This window comes from Lagenorhynchus albirostris, chromosome 19 (genome assembly GCF_949774975.1).
Source record: "Lagenorhynchus albirostris chromosome 19, mLagAlb1.1, whole genome shotgun sequence".
Classification (NCBI taxonomy): Eukaryota; Metazoa; Chordata; class Mammalia; order Artiodactyla; family Delphinidae; genus Lagenorhynchus; species Lagenorhynchus albirostris.
In genome coordinates, this window is record NC_083113.1 from 1,728,954 (window position 1) to 1,749,871 (window position 20,918).

General features: G+C 57.1%; 2 protein-coding genes across 5 annotated transcripts; both read left to right on the forward strand.

Moving 5' to 3' along the window:
* The first annotated feature begins 448 nt into the window (after positions 1-448).
* Positions 449-5,313, forward strand: ZBTB45 (zinc finger and BTB domain containing 45). Of its 4 annotated transcripts, none has more exons than XM_060130920.1 (3): positions 449-570; positions 2,625-3,909; positions 4,534-5,313. In XM_060130920.1, the coding sequence occupies exons 2-3, from the start codon at positions 2,625-2,627 to the stop codon at positions 4,788-4,790; spliced, it is 1,542 nt and encodes a 513-aa protein (XP_059986903.1). In that variant the 5' UTR covers positions 449-570; the 3' UTR covers positions 4,791-5,313. The 4 variants fall into 4 exon arrangements, with proteins under 4 accessions (XP_059986903.1, XP_059986906.1, XP_059986904.1 ...); XM_060130923.1 differs by having other exon boundaries at positions 479-519; XM_060130921.1 differs by lacking the exon at positions 449-570 and adding an exon at positions 609-1,116.
* A 1,325-nt stretch (positions 5,314-6,638) lies between these two features.
* Positions 6,639-14,122, forward strand: SLC27A5 (solute carrier family 27 member 5). The gene is made up of 10 exons (XM_060130938.1): positions 6,639-7,384; positions 7,775-7,984; positions 8,385-8,543; positions 10,422-10,546; positions 11,442-11,636; positions 11,720-11,810; positions 12,833-13,031; positions 13,301-13,398; positions 13,549-13,679; positions 13,763-14,122. The coding sequence occupies exons 1-10, from the start codon at positions 6,697-6,699 to the stop codon at positions 13,937-13,939; spliced, it is 2,073 nt and encodes a 690-aa protein (XP_059986921.1). The 5' UTR covers positions 6,639-6,696; the 3' UTR covers positions 13,940-14,122.
* Positions 14,123-20,918: the final 6,796 nt, after the last annotated feature.

Here is a 20,918-nt window from a genome sequence, read left to right on the forward strand (position 1 = left end):
CTGGTGTAGGGGCATCGAGTCTGGCTGCCTCCATCTTCTACCTGGGATCCAGGCTCAGGGCCGGCCCGAGTTGGCGTCCGCTCCCACATCCCACTTGCAGCCCCCAGGCCCCACTCGGGCTGGAGTCCCGCACCAGGGGCGAGCCCTACTGCTGCTCCATCCATATGGGTGGAAGGCTGGGGTGCGGTGGGGTTTAAACCTGCCGGGACCCGCCGGGGTCTTCGGAGCCGACCGCCCTCCCACCCTCCTTCCCTCTCACCTTCTTCCGCCCCGCAGCACAGGCGAGTGGGTGCGGCCCACAGATTGACGGCACAGGTTCCGCCCCCGCCCCGTCTCTAGGGCGACACTGCCTGGTTGTCCCAGCCCCTGTGACTTTGGTCGGAAGTGCGACCTTGCAGCGGCGACTAGTCTCCATGGAGACACCGGAAACTTGCTCTGACCTAGTAGTTCGCCGCGCCGCTGCAGCGGCGGACTTTGGTTCCGCCGGCGTTGCGGCCCGGAAGTGCGGCCTTGAAAGTGGTGAGCTGGAGGCGGCCACCGCCCGGCCTGGTGCCTGAGGAGGAGCCGGAGGTGGGGTCAGGCGGGCATCCCCCTGCCGCAGGGCCGGCGGGGAGGCCGGGGCGTGCCAGGGGAGGGGCGCCCGCGCTAGGCTTGGAGCGCGCGCCGCAGACGTGAGGGGGCGCTGCAGGACGGGGGCACTTCGCGGGCAAGAGCGCGGAGGCGGGAAACCTAGTCGGCTAGGGCTGGGGCGGGCGCAGCCGGGGCAGATCAGAGAAGGGGGTGCTGGACTCAGGGTGAGGCGCGGGCAATGGCGCAGAGAACGGGAGAGGGTGCTCGGAGCAAAGTGCATGGCGGGGGCAAAAGCGTGGTGGCGAGGACGCCTGGGTGCGGCGTCTCAAGGTGGGCCTTTGTTCCGAGGCGCCCAGAGGCTCTGCTGCACCTGCACTGTAGTTGGAGCCTGCTGGGGAGCACGGCGGGGGTGGATCGGAAGAGGAAGGGTTCAGTCCCTACGGATTGAGGCGCAGGTTTCTGCCCCCGTTGCCCGGGCACGGATTTGAAATCCTTTAGGTGCTGGGTGAAAAAAGACGGTGAAGGGTGCTTGTGGCAGAGGTAACGGTACGTGCGGAGTTGGCCTGTTTGAGGAATTGACTGGAGAGCTCTGAGCTAAGGAGGGTCCCGAACTGTTAGGTCTGAACAGGCTCCCTCTGGCTGTCGCGTCGGGAATAGACCAGGAGGTGGGGGGACGCGAGGAGGTTACTGGGGCAGTGGAGGTGTGCAGAGTGGTCTGAGGGGTCAGATATGGATCGTGAATGGCCCCAGCAAAGGAAAGGCTGTTTGGGCTTAAGGCGCCCGAGGGGGTGAGTCTGAGACCGAAGTAGACCCCGAGGAGTTAAGAGAGGCCTCACCTGAGCCAGGCTGGTGCAGAGTGGGTGGGTCTCAGGGTGTGTCTTTTGTCCTGACTGATGCTTCTCCCCTAGACTGGAGGTGTGTGTGGCCTGGGTGTGGGGTGAGCCAGGTATCTAAGATAGAGGGGAAACTGAGGCCAAGCAAGCATGTTGCCTGTTTGTTGGTGAAGTAGCTGAGCTTCTCAGATTCCCATTGTTCCCAGGGGGGTGGTACCCCTTTCCCTTTCCAGTGCCTGAGGCTGGGCAGTGCTGGGATTTCGAGGCCGCAGTTTAACAAGAAGTGTCCATATTGCTCAGCCATGCTGATCTTGAGGCCTCTGCCGCTCCACCTGCACCCAAGCAATCACACACCCCTGCACAGTCCACGAGCCCCCTCTCTATGCCTTACCCACACCCTGCGCCCCACAGGCCCAATCAAGATTCCAGGAAGCATGAGGCTGCAGGAGGCGTCTCCCGCTCGCTGTGCTGGAGCGGGCCAGAGACCATGTATTTTCCTCCCGCAGGGCACCTGCTAGGCTAATGCCCAATCTAGTCTCAACTGTGTGTGACTATGCACACCCCGAATCGCTTAGCCCCGGAGGCAGTTCATGCCAGCCACACCCCTGCGAAGACTTCCATATACACTAGTTAAAGTAGCCAGGTTCTGAGGCAGCAGACCTCGGTCTGCACAGGGCCTTGGATGTTCCAAGGTTGGGGGCTGTATCAAGGGAGATCAAAAAGAAGCCACTCATGGTGGGAGTCGCAGCCAGCAGGGTGGGGAGTGGGTGAGACGTGGAAGCCTGTTCTAGATAGGGGTCCCCGCCCTCTCCTCCACAGGGTGTCCTGTCAGAGGAGGATGTGGGGAAGGCTATGGATACCAGAGTTCCGGGAAGGGTGGGTGGGGCAAAATAGGGGAAGCGAGCCCTGGAGCTCCCCACGCTGGCAGTAAGCAAGACCGGAGGGCAGCAAACCTTTGGTATCCCCAGCCCTCTCACAGCGGTGTGCTGGGGGCTTCAGAGGTAGAGGGGGCTGCAGAAGTCCTGGGGTGGGGGCAGGGAGTCCTGCTGTGTTGGGAACCAGGACTTCGAGGGGCCAGGGGCATTGGAGAAGGTTGGGGTTCCTGAAGCCTGGGGGTGTGGTTCACCCTTGGGCCCTGTCCCGCTGAAGGGATGGGAACGCTGGGGCAGAGGTGGGTCCCTGGCTGACTTCCTCTTGCCCACACCCGCTGGTCCGGTGCAGATGGCGGCAGCGGAGGCGGTGCACCACATTCACCTGCAGAACTTCTCCCGATCCCTGCTTGAGACCCTCAACGGGCAGCGGCTGGGTGGGCACTTCTGTGACGTGACTGTGCGCATCCGCGAGGCTTCACTGCGTGCACACCGCTGCGTGTTGGCCGCCGGCTCGCCCTTCTTCCAGGACAAATTGCTGCTCGGCCACTCTGAGATCCGCGTGCCGCCTGTGGTGCCCGCGCAGACGGTGCGCCAGCTCGTCGAGTTCCTCTACAGCGGCTCGCTCGTGGTGGCGCAGGGTGAAGCGCTGCAGGTGCTCACGGCCGCGTCGGTGCTGCGCATCCAGACGGTCATAGACGAATGCACGCAAATCATAGCCCGCGCCCGCGCCCCTGCCCCGGGCCCCCCCGCGCCCGCGCCCCTGCCCACGCCCGTGCCCCCGCCGCTCGCGCCCGCGCAGCTGCGCCACCGCCTGCGCCACTTGCTGGCCGCGCGCCCCCCGGGCCACCCCGGTGCCGCGCACACACGCAAGCAGCGCCAGCCCGCGCGCCTGCAGCTGCCCGCGCCCCCCGCGCCTGCCAAGGCGGAGGGATCGGATGCCGACCCTGCCCTGACCGCTGCGCCAGACGACGGCGCGGACGACGACGACGACGAGACCGATGAGGAGACCGACGGCGAGGATGGCGAAGGCGGCGGCCCGGGTGAGGGCCAGGCGCCCCCTTCTTTCCCCGACTGCGCCGCCGGCTTCCTACCTGCGGCCGCGGACGGCGCGCGCGAGGAGCCGCCTGCGCCCGCCGGCCTCTCCGATTACGGCGGCGCCGGGCGGGACTTCCTCCGGGGGACTTCGGCTGCCGAGGACGTGTTCCCCGACAGCTACGTCTCCGCTTGGCAAGACGGAGATCAAACCGCCCCTGAAGGCTGTCCCGCCGAGACCCCTGCCCCGCCCGACTGTGTCCTATCCGGACCCCGCCCACCTGGCGTGAAGACCCCCGGGCCGCCCGTCGCGCTTTTCCCCTTTCATCTGGGCGCTCCCGGGCCGCCAGCGCAACCCCCTCCCGCGCCCTCGGGGCCGGCCCCTGCGCCCCCACCCGCCTTCTACCCAGCGCTCCAGCCGGACGCAGCTCCCAGCGCGCCTCTAGGGGAGGCCCCGGCCCCACCGGCCGCTCCCAGCGCAGCCCCGTCGACCACCCCTGCGCGCGCCCCGGGTGCTGAGCCGCCCGCCTATGAGTGCAGTCACTGCCACAAGACGTTCAGCTCCCGGAAGAACTACACCAAGCACATGTTCATCCACTCGGGTGAGCCGGGCTGGGTCTCTGAGCCCCTTGATCGTTGGAGATAGGCTTTTTGTTAATACTTGATGACCCTAGGGGTCAAACACAGCCTGTCTCCCCCTGTCTGATTCAGGGGGAGGGGGGCAGCCTACTCTGTCACCCCTGGAACATGATAGCAGCCAGAAGGGAGGGGGTAGGTATGCCGGGGTCTTTCCCAGTGTAAGGGTGCTGGGCCTTGCTAGACTGTCCCCAGAATGGTGGCCAGCGACCAGACAGTCCAGAACGCTCTGTGAGCGTGGCAGGGATGGGGGAGGGGTAGCCCGCGGCCCTGTGCCAGGCACGGTGCGGTTTGGGGGCGGGAAGGTCCCTGGAGGTGGGGGTAGACCTGAGTGGTCAGCCTCGGTGGGCAACGATGTCCCAGACCTGCGGGGTTCCCCGCTGGGAGGCTACCTGTTGGAGTTGTGGGTCACAGACAGGCAGTGACATCCCGGTATGACCCTAAGGGTCGGGGAGAGGGGCGTCGCTGCCGGGCGGGGGGATTCCGGATGGATGGCTGGTCCGGTTGGGGAGGGGAGTCCCTGCCGGCAAAGGCGCCCCGGGGCCCTTCCCCACCTGACCTGAGTTTGCTGCCCGCCCTGTCGCCCGCAGGGGAGAAGCCCCACCAGTGCGCCGTGTGCTGGCGATCCTTCTCGCTGCGCGACTACCTGCTCAAGCACATGGTCACGCACACGGGCGTGCGCGCCTTCCAGTGCGCCGTCTGCGCCAAGCGCTTCACGCAGAAGAGCTCGCTCAACGTGCACATGCGCACCCACCGGCCGGAGCGCGCGCCGTGCCCCGCCTGCGGCAAGGTCTTCTCGCACCGCGCGCTGCTGGAGCGCCACCTGGCCGCGCACCCTGCGCCCTGATCCGGGCACGGGGCCTGGCCACGCCCACCGAGGGATCGGTCAAGCCCCACCCGCTGTCACGCCTGCCGCGGCCACTTGACCACGTTCCCGCCACCAGCCCACGCTTTCTCCTGAGATCAGGCCCTTCTCCTGCTTCCACCCTTCTCTCCAGCCCAGCCCGCCTTATTCCTCTCCTCCTACGTACTCGGCCCTCCGGGTGGGGGCTGGCTGGGGATGGTCAGGGACCCGACCACCTCTGAGAACTGGATCATCTCCAACCTGAACTAGGGCTCACCCATGGTGCAGGGCCCAGGATTCATGGCTCCGACTCTGGTTCACGCCTCTCCCCTCCCATGAGTGGGGTGGGGTCTGCTCCCCTGCCCCTGTGTCAAGCCGGGAAATGTCCCCAGCTCCCCGACCCGAGCTAATCCTCCCTCATCTGGCGCCTGGGGCGTCTCAGGTGGGCCCATCATGGACTGAGGCCTGGTCTTGGGACCCCTGCTCTGTAATAAAGGACTGTGGGCCGTGGGGCCGAAAGCTGGAAGCATGTGCTCCCGGACCCGTGTGTTCCTCTTCCTCACAGACCGACTGTGGGTGTTGGGCCTCAGTGCCCCTGTCCCTGGCAGCATCCCTGCTGCTCCCTGGGCTCCTTTGGGCTGCGAGCGGATGATCCGCTTTGCCATCTCGTGTCTCTGTTCTCTGGGTGGGAGTGGGGTGCACGTATGACTGGCGCTTGACTCTCCCAGAGCCCTCGGTCCTGTGGGGAGGGGTACAGGCGGGTCTCGGAGAGGGAGGCCACGTGTGGGAAATTCGCAGCCACAATCCCAGCTGCTGCCGCCCAAGATAAAGATTTCGAGGCCCCTCCCCCCATATCTTCCAGACAGAATCGCTAGCCTTCAGACTTCTCCTCCGGTTGAGCACCGCACTTTTGGGGGTCCAGGGGGCCTTTGGGGCCAGGCTGCCACTAGGGGGTCCGAGCCCCAGGATAGCTGTCCTGGCCGGCAAGGCCGGAAGTGCCAGGCAGGGCTGGGGTGGGGGCAGGGCAGAAAGCGGCAGCCGGGACCCTTGGGCTGCCCACTGGGCTGCGGAAGATGGCCAACCAGTGTCAGTTCGAGGCTACTGTCCGCGTGCCCCATCACACTGTCGGCACGTGGCCTGGGCACCCCGGTCCAAAGTATCTGGAGCCGGTGAGGGGGGTGTGGCCTGTAGGGCGCTCCAGTAGCCCAGCTTGCTGTGATCCTAGGCCAATGGCAACGCTTCTCTGCGCTACCCCCTGTGACTGCCTCCCGGAGGAGGGGGGCTAAGGCTTTCCTGGTCCAACCGTGCATAGACTGCCAGACCCACATTCCAGGCTGAGTTCAGCCTCCTGAACCCTGAGCATGGTCCCCACTGATGACAAGGGTAAGGCAGAGAGTCAGAGTGGACCACATGGGTTGGGGGTCAGAGCTGGGTTTGAATTCGGGCACTGCAGGTGTTCAAGGGCTTACTGAGCACCTGCTGTGTACCTGGCAGGAGGCTGGGGGCTCATTCCAGCCAGGCCCCATCTCCCGGAAGATTCAGATTAAGTAGTTGCCACAGGAGAACTTCCTGGTGAGGTTTGCAGATGGGAAGGCAGTGCTTACAACCAGAGCTGCCCTGCTATCCTGCTGAATTTGCATTTGGCATGGCTGGAAGTTCAGTTTCCTGAGAGAGGGATTTCTGCCTATTTCCCAAGTGCCTGGGGCACAGCGTGGGGGACAGAGCCACGCGGAAGACCAGGCAGAGTGAAACAAACAGTTGGGGTTAAGAAGGGCTGGAGGCAGAGTCCTGGAACCACCGCCATGGCCAGCAGCCTCTGGGTCACCGCCAGGGGGTGGGGCTGACGGGTTATCAGCCCGGGCAAGAGGTGGGCATTCCTGGATGTGTCGCTGAGGCAGGAGCAGGTACGATGGGCATCTGGGGACGACTGGCCTTCTTGCTGTTGCTGCTGTTGCTGCTGCGAGGCCTGGGGCAGTCCTCGTGGCCTGCAGCAGTGGCCCTGGCTCTGCGCTGGCTCCTGGGAGACTCTGCCTGCTGTGGGCTGCTGGTCCTGGCTGTGCTGGCGTGGCCCTGGCTCGGGCCCTGGATGCCCCACTGGCTGAGCCTGGCGGCCGCGGCCCTCACGCTGGCTCTGCTGCCCACGCACCCGCCCCCAGGGCTGCGCTGGCTGCCTGCAGACCTGGCCTACATCTTCAAGGTTCTTCGCCTGGGCCTGAACATCCAGGCGCGCTTGAGCCGGCAGCCACCTGACACCTTCGTAGATTCCTTCGAGCGGCGGGTGCGAGCGCAGCCAGGGAGAGCGATCTTGGTGTGGACGGGGCCGGGGAGCCGCTCGGTCACCTTCGGGGAGCTGGACGCCAGGGCCTGCCGGGCGGCGTGGGTCATGAAGGCCGAGCTGGGCGACGCCACGGGACCCCGCGCTCAGGAGCCCACCGCCCTCCTCGTGCTGCCCTCGCAGACCATTCCTGCCCTGGGCCTGTGGCTCGGGCTGGCCAAGCTGGGCTGTCCGGTGGCCTGGATTAATCCACACGGCCGGGGGGCGCCCCTGGTGCACTCGGTGCTGAGCTCTGGGGCTCGGGTGCTGGTGGTGGACCCAGGTGAGGACCTCAGAGACCAGCGGAGGTCGGATGTGGTGGGGACAGGGGCAGGAGACAGACGTGGAGGATTGCTGTTCAGAGGGTCCTGGTGGGGGCTGGGCAAGAGCTCCGCGCCCCTCACCCACCCCCAGGCAATTAGGGCCAAAACTTAGTTGCTGGGAAGTAATTCTGAGGGCACCAGGGCTTTGCTTTGTGTTTTCTTCAACATGGCTATTTCAACTTTTTTTGCCCCCCAATACAATTACGGGGTTCTTTACAGATAAGGCAGATGCTCTTCTCTGCTGGCTGCTTCCTCCAAGGCTGGCAGTGGGCTCCTCTCCCCCATCTCGGGTCCCCCCCCACCTCAAAGGTGGGCCTCCTCTAAATTCCTCCTCTGACCCATTCCCACAGGCCTCCGCGAGAACCTGGAGGAGGTCCTTCCCAAGCTGCAGGCAGAGAACATCCGCTGCTTCTACCTCAGCCACTCCTCCCCCACGCCGGGGGTGAGGGCTCTGGGGGCTGCCCTTGATGCGGCACCCTCAGACCCCGTGCCCGCTGACCTTCGAGCTGAGATCAAGCTGAGAAGCCCAGCCCTGTTCATCTACACCTCGGGGACCACCGGTGAGGGCGCCCAGCAGTCCTAGCCCAACCTCTGAACCCTTCTGCTGACATGACTCCAAGCCTGACCTGTGCCTCAAACTTAACCTCTGAAACCCACCCTGCCCTTTGGTTTTGACACCTGGCCGAACTCTGACCCCCAGTGCTATTTGAATGGTCAGTGCCAGAATCCTGCCTCTGCCCAGTAAAGAGCCACTGAAACCCTGAACTTTGGAATTCAGCCTCTGAACTCCAGTCCAACGTGTCCTCCCTAAACGCGCCCACAGGTCCCATACTTGACCACCTTTCGAGAGCCTCAGACCCCTGACTGTGCAGACCTGATCCTGGAGACCCACTCCTGTGTGCGGGTCCCTCTAGTGCTGTCTGTGCACCACCCCACTCTTCCCATTGCTTCTTCCCCCAGGGCTCCCGAAGCCAGCCATCCTCACGTACGAGCGGGCGCTGCAGATAAGCGGGATGCTGACCCTGTGTGGGGTCAGAGCTGATGACGTGGTCTACACGGTCTTGCCTCTGTACCACACGATGGGGCTGGTCCTTGGGGTCCTTAGCTGCCTGGAGCTTGGTAAGCCCTTCGCTGAGGACCACCCCCCAATCCACAGGACTGCCAGACTTGATGTCAAGGCCCCATAGGTTACCCAGCACCCCAGGTTCTTACCTTCGACAAGGGACAGTGAGCCCCAGGGCTACCTGGACAGAGGGCTGGACACCCAGACAGTCCTTAATGGCTGTGCTGTAGTCGGGAGGTGAAAGAGCTGATGTGAGTGTTGGTCACTCATATCTATCATCGTCACAGGCGGAGCCAGTGAGGGAACACTCACCAAACATTCCATCCGGTTGTCGTCTCCCTAGACACCTGACCATGAATTCTGTCAACAGACTGCGCTGGTCTGTTTTTTTTTTTTTGTTGTTGTTGTTGTTTCCCTGAAATTTTAACATGGAAAATTTTGAAATATAAAAATTTCTAAAATTCTCTACATGTATCGTCAAGTACTCACCACCCAGCTTCAGCCACCATCAGCATTCTGCTCTTCTGTGTTTCGTTTATCGCCTCCCCCTTATTCCCACTTGTCTTTTTACTCATATTTTATTTAAAAAAATTTAAAATCATGGACAATTTCAAACATACACTAAAGCAGAGCAGTCAGTTTGATGATGCTTCCCATATCCTCACCCAGCCTCAACAATTGTTAACATGTTGCCAATTTTATTTCATATGTACTCCCTTCCTTCTTTCTGGATTATTTTGGAGCAAATCCTAGACACTATCTTTTTGTTGGTAAATACTGCAGTATGTATCTCTAACGGGTAAGGCCTTAAAAAACTGTAACCAGAGTGATCATCACTCCTGAAAAAATTAACAGTAACTCTTTGATATTATCTGATGTGCACTTCATGTTAAAAATTTCCCCAATTGTCTTACTGCCTTTTTGCAGATAAACTGTTCTCATTGTACTTGCTTGCTTGGTCTCTGCTCCTCTCCCTCCCACACTTCCTGGTAGACTAGATGTTCCCTCTAGAGATGTTTTCAGATTCAGTCCAATTATTCTTGTCAAGAACCTTGGTGGGGTGCAAAGTGCCTCCTAATTTGTCACGTTGGAGGCTGCTCAAAACTGGGATCCTACCTTAGGCTAAGAAGAATTGGGAAGCTTTCACTGGAAAAATCCTTATCAACCTCCCCCCTGGCTTTAGCAGCTCTTGAAAACCTTTCCAGAATCCAGGCATTTCACTAGGGGTTGCTAACAAAGCTATCGGTTTCAAGGACCCAGCATCCATTTTCACAGAGAGGGCATTCTATTTCACCTCTGTCAAGATACAGCCTCGAAGAAGACACATGCTTGCTACCTCACCAAGCACACGAGCCATCGTCCCTTTGGGTGCAGGGATGATATTTAGCTTTCGGGGTTTTGTTGAGGATTAGGGTTGAGGTAAGGAGAGTGCCATCCACAGAGCCAGCTGCAGAGGAGGGGATCAGAAAAGGAGGGAGCAATTTCCTGGAGTGCATGTAGTGGCCCCTAAGATGTATTAATCCATGTGTCCATCCTTCAGAACATCCATATATCCATCCACCAACCCACCCACCCATCACCCATCCACCCTTCCACCCATCTTTCCATCCACCTACCCATTCATCCATCTATCCATTTGCCGAGCTAGACATTCCTAAGACAGTTATCACAATCAAGAGTGATTCCTACTCACAGCCCTTATTCGGCAGTGCTCACTTTGTACCAGGCACCGAGCTTTCCACACATACTGGAGACGGGATTCAAACTCAGGCTAGGCTGTGCTCTTCTCATGGGAATAGTTTTGGCTGGGCCAGCAACACAGAGATGAGCCTGATGTCATCTTGGGTTTCAGGGGCCACAGCCAGGTGATCAAAGCAGCTTCTCACAGTGGTTTGGAAGCATGACCTGAAACCCTTTCCTCTCCTCCCTCCAAGGAGTGACCTGTGTCCTGGCTCCCAAGTTCTCTGCCTCCTGCTTCTGGGACGACTGTCGGCAGCACGGCGTGACTGTGATCCAGTATGTGGGCGAGGTCCTGCGGTACCTGTGCAACACTCCCCAGGTGAGGTGCTAAGATTAGGGCTCCAAGGTGAACACCCCAGGAATCACCCCAGGTAAAGATCTCAGGTAGATTCAGTCCAGGACTCAAGCAAGGTCCCTCAGGTATCAATAAAACACCCCAGACAAGAGGCACGGACAGCGAGTCCCACACAAGGTTTCCAATCATGGCTGCTCTGATGAACAGCGGTGCTATCTCGGGCAGGTGACTTCACGTCTCTCAGCCTCAGTGTCCTCTTTGGGAAATCAGGAATAATACCTCAAGGGGGTATTGTGAGAATTAAACACGTAAAGTGCCTAGAACAGGGCGTGGCTCAGGATAAACTCACTAGATGCGAGCTGGCCTCATGCTGTGTATCAATGATGTATGGACCCTGGGTAACTGTCTCTAAGCAAGATCTCCAGGTATCCTTCCAAATATAGTCTCTAGGTCACCCCTCAGGGAAAGGTTCCTGGTAACTACCCCCAAGTAAGGCTCCCAGATAACTCCCCAAGATAAAGCTTCAAGTCACTCCCCAGGTTACCTTCAGGTAAAGGCCCCCAAGTAACCCCTCCTGGTAAGGCCTCCAGTTAACCCCGCCCCCCCAGGTAAAATCTTCAGGTAACTACCCCTATATAAGACCCCAGATGCTTCCCCTAGGTAAGACCCTAGATGAGGCCTCCCATCGCCCCTAGATATCTCTCCAGGTAAGGTTCCCAGGTAACCCCTGCAAGTAACTCTCCAGGTACAGACTCCAGGTGACTGCTCAAGTAAGAACTCAGGTAGATCACCTAGGTAAAGACCCCCCCATCACCTCCCAGGTAGCTGCTCAGGTCAGGACCCAAGATAGCCCTCCCGGGTAAGGGTTCCTGGGCACACCCGAGGGCACCTCCTCACCCTTCTTGGGATGTCCCTGCAGCGGCCAGAGGACCGAACACATAAAGTCCGCCTGGCGATTGGCAGTGGACTCCGGGCAGAAGTGTGGGAGACCTTCCAGCAGCGCTTTGGCCCCATTCGGATCTGGGAAGTCTACGGCTCCACGGAAGGCAACGGTGGCTTTGTCAACTATCCAGGGCGCTGTGGGGCCCAGGGCAAGACAAGCTGCTTCCTTCGAGTGAGTGTGCTGGGCGTGACAGTGGCCCTGATTGAGGCTGAGCCCACAGGACCTCTGCTGACACCTCCCCACCCTCCACTCAGATGCTGTCCCCCTTCGAGCTTGTACAGTACAACATGGAGACAGAGGAGCCTGTGAGGGACAACTGGGGCCTCTGCATCCCTGCGAGGCCAGGTATGGGGGCTGGGGGACCTTCCCTGGGTGTGGGGAGGGTGGAGACCCTAGGTCTCCTCCGTGGCTGGAACAAGCCACCCAAAGCCTTGAGGTTGATGTCCAGTGGTGGTGTCTGCAGTCCTCACCTGGACCCTGAGTCCCAGGCCTGTCTGACAGCGGTCCGGGGCCCTCTCCCTCTCAGCTTGTCAGCTCTGCCCAGCTCTTCTGCCTCAACCTCTTGTCCATTTGAGTTGTTCTCTTGAGCTTTCTGTGGAAGTCACATCCTCCCAGGCATCAGTCTCTTGTCCTGAACCTTCTCCTAGGGTCTTCTCTCCGGGGGCGTTGCAAGGTCCTGGCGGAATCTCTCTCTTCCCACCACCATTTGCCTCTCTCCCTCGTCCATCCTTGTTAGCCTTTCCCTATTTCTTTTCTTTTCTTTTTTTTTTTTAAACACTTAGATAACATTTACTATGTGGCAGGTATTGTGCTATACATACAATTATTGAATATCTACCCCCAGCATATTGTCTGGCCCACGGCCAGCGGTCAGTTTGTTGAGTGAATGAACCCAGCCCCTATGTGCACACGTGCAAAGTTGCTGACTACCCCCTGGAACAGCCCATCACACTGACAGATAACTGGTGATTGGAAGGATCTTCTTTATATTGACCCCAGCTGCCTCCCTGCAATTTCCACCCTCTGATTCTTTTTCTGCCCCTGTGGGGCCACACAGTACGAGCCTTAACTGTCCTTCCGCAAGCTCGACTTCGCAGCATCTGAAGACTCATCCGTCCCCCCAGCTTCTCCCTTCCCGACACTCCCTGCAGAGACTCCTCCGGGCTCCTTTCCGCGGCGGTGGTCCCCCTATTTCTAATGGACTCCCTGACGCCACCTTCCCTCTCCTTCTGCCTCTCATTTTCTGTCTCTGGATCTGTTTCTGGGTCTCTCTCTGTCTCTTCTCTGGCAGAGTCCCGGCCGCGGCCTGGTGGGCTCCTGATGTCCTCGTCCACGGCTAATGCTGGACTCCCACTCCTACCCCCCAGGGGAGGCAGGGCTCCTGCTGACCCAGGTGCTGCGTCACCAACCTTTCCTGGGCTACCGTGGGCCCCGGGAGCACACAGAAAGGAAGTTGGTGAAGAACGTGCGGCGCCCGAACGACCTTTACTACAACACCGGGGACGTGCTGGCCCTGGACGACGAAGGCTTCCTCTACTTCCGCGACCGCCTCGGGGACACCTTCCGGTCCCGCGGGGTTTCTCAGGGCGGGGCTTCTGGATTCTGGAGGGGGCGGAGCTTCGTGGACAGGAGGCGGAGCCTCTCCTTTCCAGGGGCGAGACTTGTAGATGCCGGAGGGGGCAGGGCTTGTGGAAGGAGGCGGGGCCTCTCCTTTCCAGGGGCGGGACTTCTGAATTCCAGAGGGGATGGGGCCTAGTCGCCAGGAGGCGGGGCTTGGTCAGGGGCGGGGCCTCCTTTCCTGGGCCCTGGTCCCAGCACCCCCTCCAACCCCGCAGGTGGAAGGGTGAGAACGTGTCCACGCGGGAAGTGGAGGGCGTGCTGTCACTCGTGGACTTCCTGCAGGAGGTGAACGTCTACGGTGTGCCTGTGCCAGGTGCGGAGGGTTCACCTCATTCTAACCCCCCAATTGCTTTGTGGGTGGTGCCGGAGCTTTGTTACAGGTGGGGGGCTGCTGGGACCCAGGGGAGAGAGCCAGTCGCGGGCACTGTGAGGTGGGTCCGCCGAGGATGCATGTGCTCCACAGGATGTGAGGGCAAGGTGGGCATGGCTGCCGTGCAGCTGACCCCCGGCCAGGCGTTTGATGGGCAGAGGCTGTACCAGCACGTGCGCACGTGGCTCCCCGCCTACGCTGCCCCTCATTTCATTCGTATTCAGGTGAGCTCACCGTGGCTGGAGTAGGTGGGTGGGAGGTCTCGGCGGGACAGTCACAGTCGGGGTTACAGTCCCTGCCCTTGCAGGACGCCTTGGAGATCACAAGCACGTTCAAACTGGTGAAGTCGCGGTTGGTGCGCGAGGGCTTCAACGTGGGCATTGTTGCTGACCCCCTGTACCTGCTGGACAACCAGGCCCGAGCCTTCCGGCCCCTGACTCCAGACATATACCGGGCAGTATGTGAGGGAGCCTGGAGACTCTAACCATCGGGTCAGCCCACAGGACGTCCGAAGGCACTAGGCCCAACGCTGATCACCACTCCCTCTTGTATTGTCACCCACACCCCAGACCTGCACGGCGTCGTCAGGAATCCCAGCCTCTCCTTATCCCCAGCTGCACAGTGTGGGATGACCCTGGCCCCGCAGCAGAGCGAGAATAAACTTGGATGTGTACACAGATGTCTGTGTGGATGGGGAAACAAGCAAGGAGTGCAGGGGCCGGTGCCCTCACTTACCTCAGGGTCCCCCCCTCCCACTTGAGGAGTGGTCAAGGCCAGGGGTGTGGGAGGAGCCCGCAGCCCCACAGCCACCCCAGGTGGAGAGACAATTCTATCTGTGGGTCATTTGTGGCCTCTGATGCAGCTGAGGCTTGGCTAGGCCAGTGGATGTGGGCGTGGTCTGGAGGATGTGGGGAGAAGTGCCATGATGGGCAGTCTGACAAAGGCCAGAGGGCGTTGGACTGAGGCAAGAAGGGTGTGACTGGGGGAGGAGTGTGTCTGGCAGAGTGCATGTGCAAAGGCCCTGTGGCAAGTCCCTCTGGGGGAAGCAGAGGCAGAGCCTTCTGGAGAACAGAGTACACAGTGTCTTAGGGTCCATTGTGGGAGCAGTGGGCAGGGGGATGTTAGCAGGAGCAGTTGTTGCTGGGTGACGTCCCCGAGGCAGTATCATGGTCCCACGGGCCCCTGGGCACTTTAAGGTGGGTTTGCTATGAGGATCTTCCGGTCAGTGGCGGCGGCCGGGCGCTGTGTGCGGCCTGAGCAAGCAGACTAGGCCCTGCGGGCCACCCCTGTGGTTATCTTCCGGGATGTGGCAATTCCTGTTGTCATTGACTGCTTCTCTGCCCTTGGGGCCAAGGGAGCCCCGTCTGTCCCCCACAGAACCACAGCCCCTTCTTGGCGCCGGTGCACACAGCTGGACTCAATCTGGGCCCACTGTGGTCCAGCCCGCCTCCCTGCACACACGAGTTCATCAGGTTTGTTCACACGCCTGTTCCCTCCATGAGAGACCCTGGCTAGGAAGGGAGCTGGGGCTGTGTGAACATAGCAGCAGAGGCCCCGGCTGGCCACCCCTGCTTTGGCCCAGGCCTACTTCCTCCTGGAGCACACAGTAGGTCCAGTATCGTTTGATAGCTGGCACATAGCAGCAGAGACTGGGCTGGTCCAGGTTGAGGCGCAGTGTCCTGCCCTTAAGGCCCTTGTACCCTCCGGGACCAGAAACCAGCTTGGAAGAGAGCTTGGAATGTATGGGTGAAGCAGTAGAGGCTGCCACTGGCCACCCCACTGCGACCAAGTGCTCCTGCCATGACTGGTCACTGTCCCTTAAGATCTGCTGGGCACTGCTCTACAGGTTCTCCAGGCTTCCCTGGAGAAGGAAAAGCTGCCCACCGCCTGTACCAGCATGAGCCGATGCGTCCGCTTCTCTTGCATGTACCATGCTGCGAGTGGGGTGAAGTTGTGGCCATCACCCCCGATGGGGAACACCGCGTTCCTGCACCCAGGTCAAGGGACCCTGACTGGTGAGGCCGTGTCACTGCATTTCCTCTTGACAGAAGAGGCTAGCGTCTGGGATGTGAGCCAAAGAGACCCACCCAGTCAACAGAAGAACATGTGCTGGGATGCCTGGAGAGTGGCGCGGGGCGACGTGTGCTGGACGCGAACCTGGGTCTGTGGATCCCGGAGGTTTCAGTGTGGATTGAGAGCGGGCCGCTTACAGCCTGGATGGCCTGGGGCAATGCCTAGAACCCCTTACCTCCCGAGCACTGTCTTTCTTCATTGTAATGGGTGATCGTGTCCACCTCAACAGATGTTTATGGGGATTAAACAAGATAGAAGTGCAGGGAAAGTTCCCCACAAGGGCTACCTGTCGGCCCTGACATGGGCATCCTGGCTCGGCTCTCACTGCGGGCCTGTTTCTTCATCAGCAGCGTCACTGGGAGGGATCATTGTCAGCAACAACAGGATCAAACTGTACCTAAGAACCCTCAAGATTGCCCTTGTAGCCGGGCTAATGCGGGTACGTCTCAGTCAACAGTCTGTGTCACCCTCATCCCATCTCACAGGGTGGGTGTAGCGTTATTCCCACTTTACCGTCAAGGAAGCCCCGGCTGAGGGGGTGCTTCAGCCATGAGTTATTTAGCCAGCACCATCAGGGCAGGCGTCAAGTCCCTCCGTCATCGCATGGATGTTATAAAAAGATCTCACTATGGATCTGAAGGCTTACAGGTTCACCAGCACTTTAAACAAATTCCTGCCCCTGCAAGCCCCAGTCAGCTTCGGACATTCACAGTTTTTGCTATTACCTTTGCAAGGATTAAAACATAATTGTTGGGGCTTCCCTGGTGGCGCAGTGGTTAAGAATCCTCCTGCCAATGCAGGGGACACGGGTTCGAGTCCTGGTCCGGGAAGATCCCACATGCCGTGGAGCAACTAAGCCCATGAGCCACAGATACTGAGCCTGTGCTCTAGAGCCCGCAAGCCACAACTACCGAAGCCCGCGAGCCACAACTACTGAAGCCCGTGCGCCTAGAGCCCGTGCTCTGCAACAAGAGAAGCCACCGTAATGAGAAGCCCACGCACCGCAACGAAGAGTAGCCCCCGCTCACCGCAACTAGAGAAAGGCCACGTGCAGCAACCAAGACCCAATGCAGCTTAAAATTAAAAAAAAAAAATGTGGCTGGTGGCCCCAGCTTTCTCTCCCAAAGGCTGCTCATGTTAGCGCCAGCAAGGAGGTTTGCGCCTGTTGTTGTTTTCTGCTCCCTTGTCAGGTAGAGTCACAGCTTGGAGCCACTTTAAATCCCGTGTCTTCAAGTGACAGGGACATTGGCTGTTCCTCCTCGCGACTTCTCCATTTGTGTGTTTTGCTGACTTTCCTTTGGAGGTTTGCCTTGTTCTTAACAATTTAAAGGAGTCCTTTAAAGTTGTCTTTTCAGGATATTAGCCTTTTATCTGTACTGGGTGGCACAGATTTGGAGCAGACTCTCTTAATCTTGTTTCTGTATCTCTTTGCTGTACAGAAATTAGACCTTTATGTAGTCACATAAGATTAAGCCAGTTCCGTAAAATAACTGGATAGATTTCTGTATCCCTGGGCTTCCGTTGTAGAAAATCCATTACTAATGGATTTTTAACTGTGTTGCCATGGGGTTGCTCATAATATACATAAATGTATATTTCCTTATATCTCTGATACAAGTCTATTTGGTGGGTACATTTCACTCTTTTTTCATGACTAGACTTACATGCTTCAGTGGCCTGTCTCATTTCTTTGCTCAGGTTCAGTGGCGTCATCTATTTTATTTATTGTTCTGTGCAGAGAGCTCTATTTGGGATTTATTTGCTCTACTCTTCTGGATTGGTCTTTTAAGTTTGTGTACTGTCCCTGCCTGTGTAAACTTCTGGGGTGACGAGCAGGCACGGCCGGGAGAGCCGGCACAAGCGGTCCTCTCCACTGGGCCAGGCTGTCCTCGCTTCACCCTGAAAACAAGATCCCTGTAAGCCTACCCTGTGAGCAGAGTCTGTGAGCCGCATCTAGCTTCACTCTGCCGTTGTTTTGTGACTTCAGGCCTTTACCCCGAACCATGTCTCCCTCACGCTGACTTGGGCCTCACGGCCCTAATACACATTTTGCAACAGAAGAAAAGCAAGTTCGATAGCCCCCGCGAAAGACTCTTTCCCTTTTGGATGTCAGCAAATAGATCGTACAGCAAGACACAGTCTGATTTGGGAGTCCCTTCTTGGCCTGGCAAATTCAGTGGACAAGAGTCAATTTACTATGAAACAGCGATTTCTTCTCTGATCCAGAGGTCTTTTCGGAAGAATTGTCAATAGTTTGCTTTTTTGGTCTTATTTCTAAATGTGTTTGATTAAGATTAAAAAGGTAGATCCTATAACACCTCTTTATCACACTTCACACCCTTTAGCGTGGTTATAAAAAAAGACAATAACGGGCTTCCCTGGTGGCGCAGTGGTTGAGAGTCCGCCTGCCGATGCAGGGGACACGGGTTCGTGCCCCGGTCTGGGAAGATCCCACATGCTGCGGAGCGGCTGGGCCCGTGAGCCATGGCCGCTGAGCCTGCGCGTCCGGAGCCTGTGCTCTGCAATGGGAGAGGCCACAACAGTGAGAGGCCCGCGTACTGCAAAAAAAAAAAAAAAAAAAAAAGACAATAACAAGTGTTGGGGAAGGTGTGGAGAAACTGGAAGCCTTGTACGCTGCTAGTGAGAATGCAGAACAGTGCAGCTGCTTTAGAAAACAGTCATCTCAAGGTTAAATGTAGAGTTACTGTATGATCAGTAATTCCAGTGCTAACATAATCTTTTTTTTCCCCTATAAATTTATTTATTTTTGGCTGCGATGGGTCTTCGTTGCTGCGCGGGCTTTCTCTAGCTGCGGCGAGCGGGGGCTACTCTTCGTTGCGGTGCACGGGCTTCTCACTGCGGTGGCGTCTCTCGTTGCGGAGCATGGGCTCTAGGCGCACGGGCTTCAGTAGTTGTGGCTCGCGGGCTCTAGAGCGCAGGCTCAGTACTAGTGGCGCACGGGCTTAGCTGCTCTGTGGCATGTGGGATATTCCCGGACCAGGGCTCGAACCTGTGTCCCCTGCGTTGGCAGGCAGATTCTTAACCACTGCACACCAGGGAAGTCCCCTAACTTAATCTTATACCCAAGACAGATAAAAACATATGTCCACACAAACCCTCGCACATGAATGCTCATAGCAGCATTATTCACAGTACCAAAACGTGCAAACAACCCAAACTGTCCAAACAACTTAGGAATGGATAAACACAATGTGCTACATGCATGCAATGGGATATTATTCGGCAGCAAAAAAAAGAAGCCCTGATAGATCCGCAGAGACAGAAAGGAGACGTGATCGTCAGGGGCCGGGGAGGAGGAGTTGGGGATGACTGCTAACAGGTGTGCGTTTTTTGGATAATGTGAGAAAATGTTTAAATGTGTGGTGATGGAAGCACAGCTCTGTGGTTAGACTAAAAACCACTGAATTGTATACTTCAAGGGGTGAATTGCATGGTATGTGAATATCTCCATAAAGCTGTGAAAAATCTCTACACTGAAATGTAACATTTTATGATGTTTGCATTCATTTTTATTTTGTAGAATATGAAGCTATTACCTGTCTTGATGGTGAGCCTGTGGCCTCCCTTCAAAGCCCTGCTCTCCTCGCCCTGCTTCAGCCTTGCTCAGCAGCTTTGGGGTGTGGTGCTCCACCCAACTCTGGAGCGTCTTAATCTAGTACCATGGCTCCCACAGTGGGCAGTGGGCACCCGAGGGGGCCCACTGGTTTTCTTTTTCCTTTTAAAAATTTTTTTGAATTTTATTATTTTTTTTAGACAGCAGGTTCTTATTAGTTATCTATTTTATACATATTAGTGTATACATGTCAATCCCAATCGCCCAGTTCATCCCACAACCACCACCCCCGCCACTTTCCCCGCTTGGTGTCCATACTTTTTTTTTCTACATCTGTGTCTCTATTTCTGCCCTGCAAACCAGTTCATCTGTACCATTTTTCTAGGTTCCACATACATGCATTAATATATGATATTTGTTTTTCTCTTTCTTACTTACTTCACTCTGTATGACAGTCTCTAGATCCATCCACGTCTCTGCAAATGACCCAATTTTGTTCCTTTTTATGGCTGAGTAATATTCCATTGTATATATGTACCACATCTTCTTTATCCATTCATCTGTTGATGGGCATTTAGGTTGCTTCCATGACCTGGCTATTGTAAATAGTGCTGCAATGAACATTGGGGTGCATGTGTCTTTTTGAATTATGGTTTTCTCAGGGTAAATGCCCAGTAGTGGGATTGCTGGCTCATATGGTAGTTCTATTTTTAGTTTTTTAAGGAATCTCCATACTGTTCTCCATAGTGGCTGTATCAATTTACATTCCCACCAACAGTGCAAGAGGGTTTCCTTTTCTCCACACCCTCTCCAGCATTTGTTGTTTGTAGATTTTCTGATGATGGCCATTCTAACTGGTGTGAGGTGATACCTCATTGTAGTTTTGATTTGCATTTCTCTTATAATTAGTGATGTTGAGCAGCTTTTCATGTGCTTCTTGGCCATCTGTATGGCTTCTTTGGAGAAATGTCTATTTAAGGCTTCTGCCCATTTTTTTGATTGGGTTGTTTGTTTTTTAATATTGAGCTGCATGAGCTGTTTATATATTTTGGAGATTAATCCTTTGTCCGTGGATTCATTTGTAAATATTTTCTCCCATTCTGAGGGTTCTCTTTTTGTCTTGTGTGTAGTTTCCTTTGCTGTGCAAAAGGTTTTAAGTTTCATTAGGTCCCATTTGTTTATTTTTGTTTTTATTTCCATTTCTCTAGGAGGTGGATCAAAAAAGATCTTGCTGTGATTTATGTCATAGAGTGTTCTTCCTATGTTTTCCTCTAAGAGTTTTATAGTGTCCGGTCTTACATTTAGGTGTCTAATCCATTTTGAGTTTATTTTTGTGTATGGTGTTAGGGAGTGCTCTAATTTCATTCTTTTACATGTAGCTGTCCAGTTTTCCCAGCACCACTTACTGAAGAGGCTGTCTTTTCTCCATTGTATATCCTTGCTTCCTTTGTCATAGATTATTGACCATAAGTGCGTGGGGGCCCACTGTTTTAATCATCTTCTGTTCAACCAGCCCTAGGGCTATGGGGAGTGGCTGCACGCACAACACGTGTAGATGAGCTCACAGCCTGCAGAGGAGAGCACCTCACACCACACAGGGTCACGTGCTCTTGGGTGGCCCCTGGCCCCTGCTGCAGGATGTGTGACCGGCTTTCTGGAATAATTCTGCAGGCTTGGCAGGAGCAGCCATTCGATGGGGAGGGCTGTGTGACTTGGGGCTGTTACTGCAGGAGTAGCGGAGGGAGGGAGGGGGACTTGCTACCTGCCCTTGGGGCTCTCCTGGTTTCAGGAGTTAGGGAGGCACCTAGAATTGGGC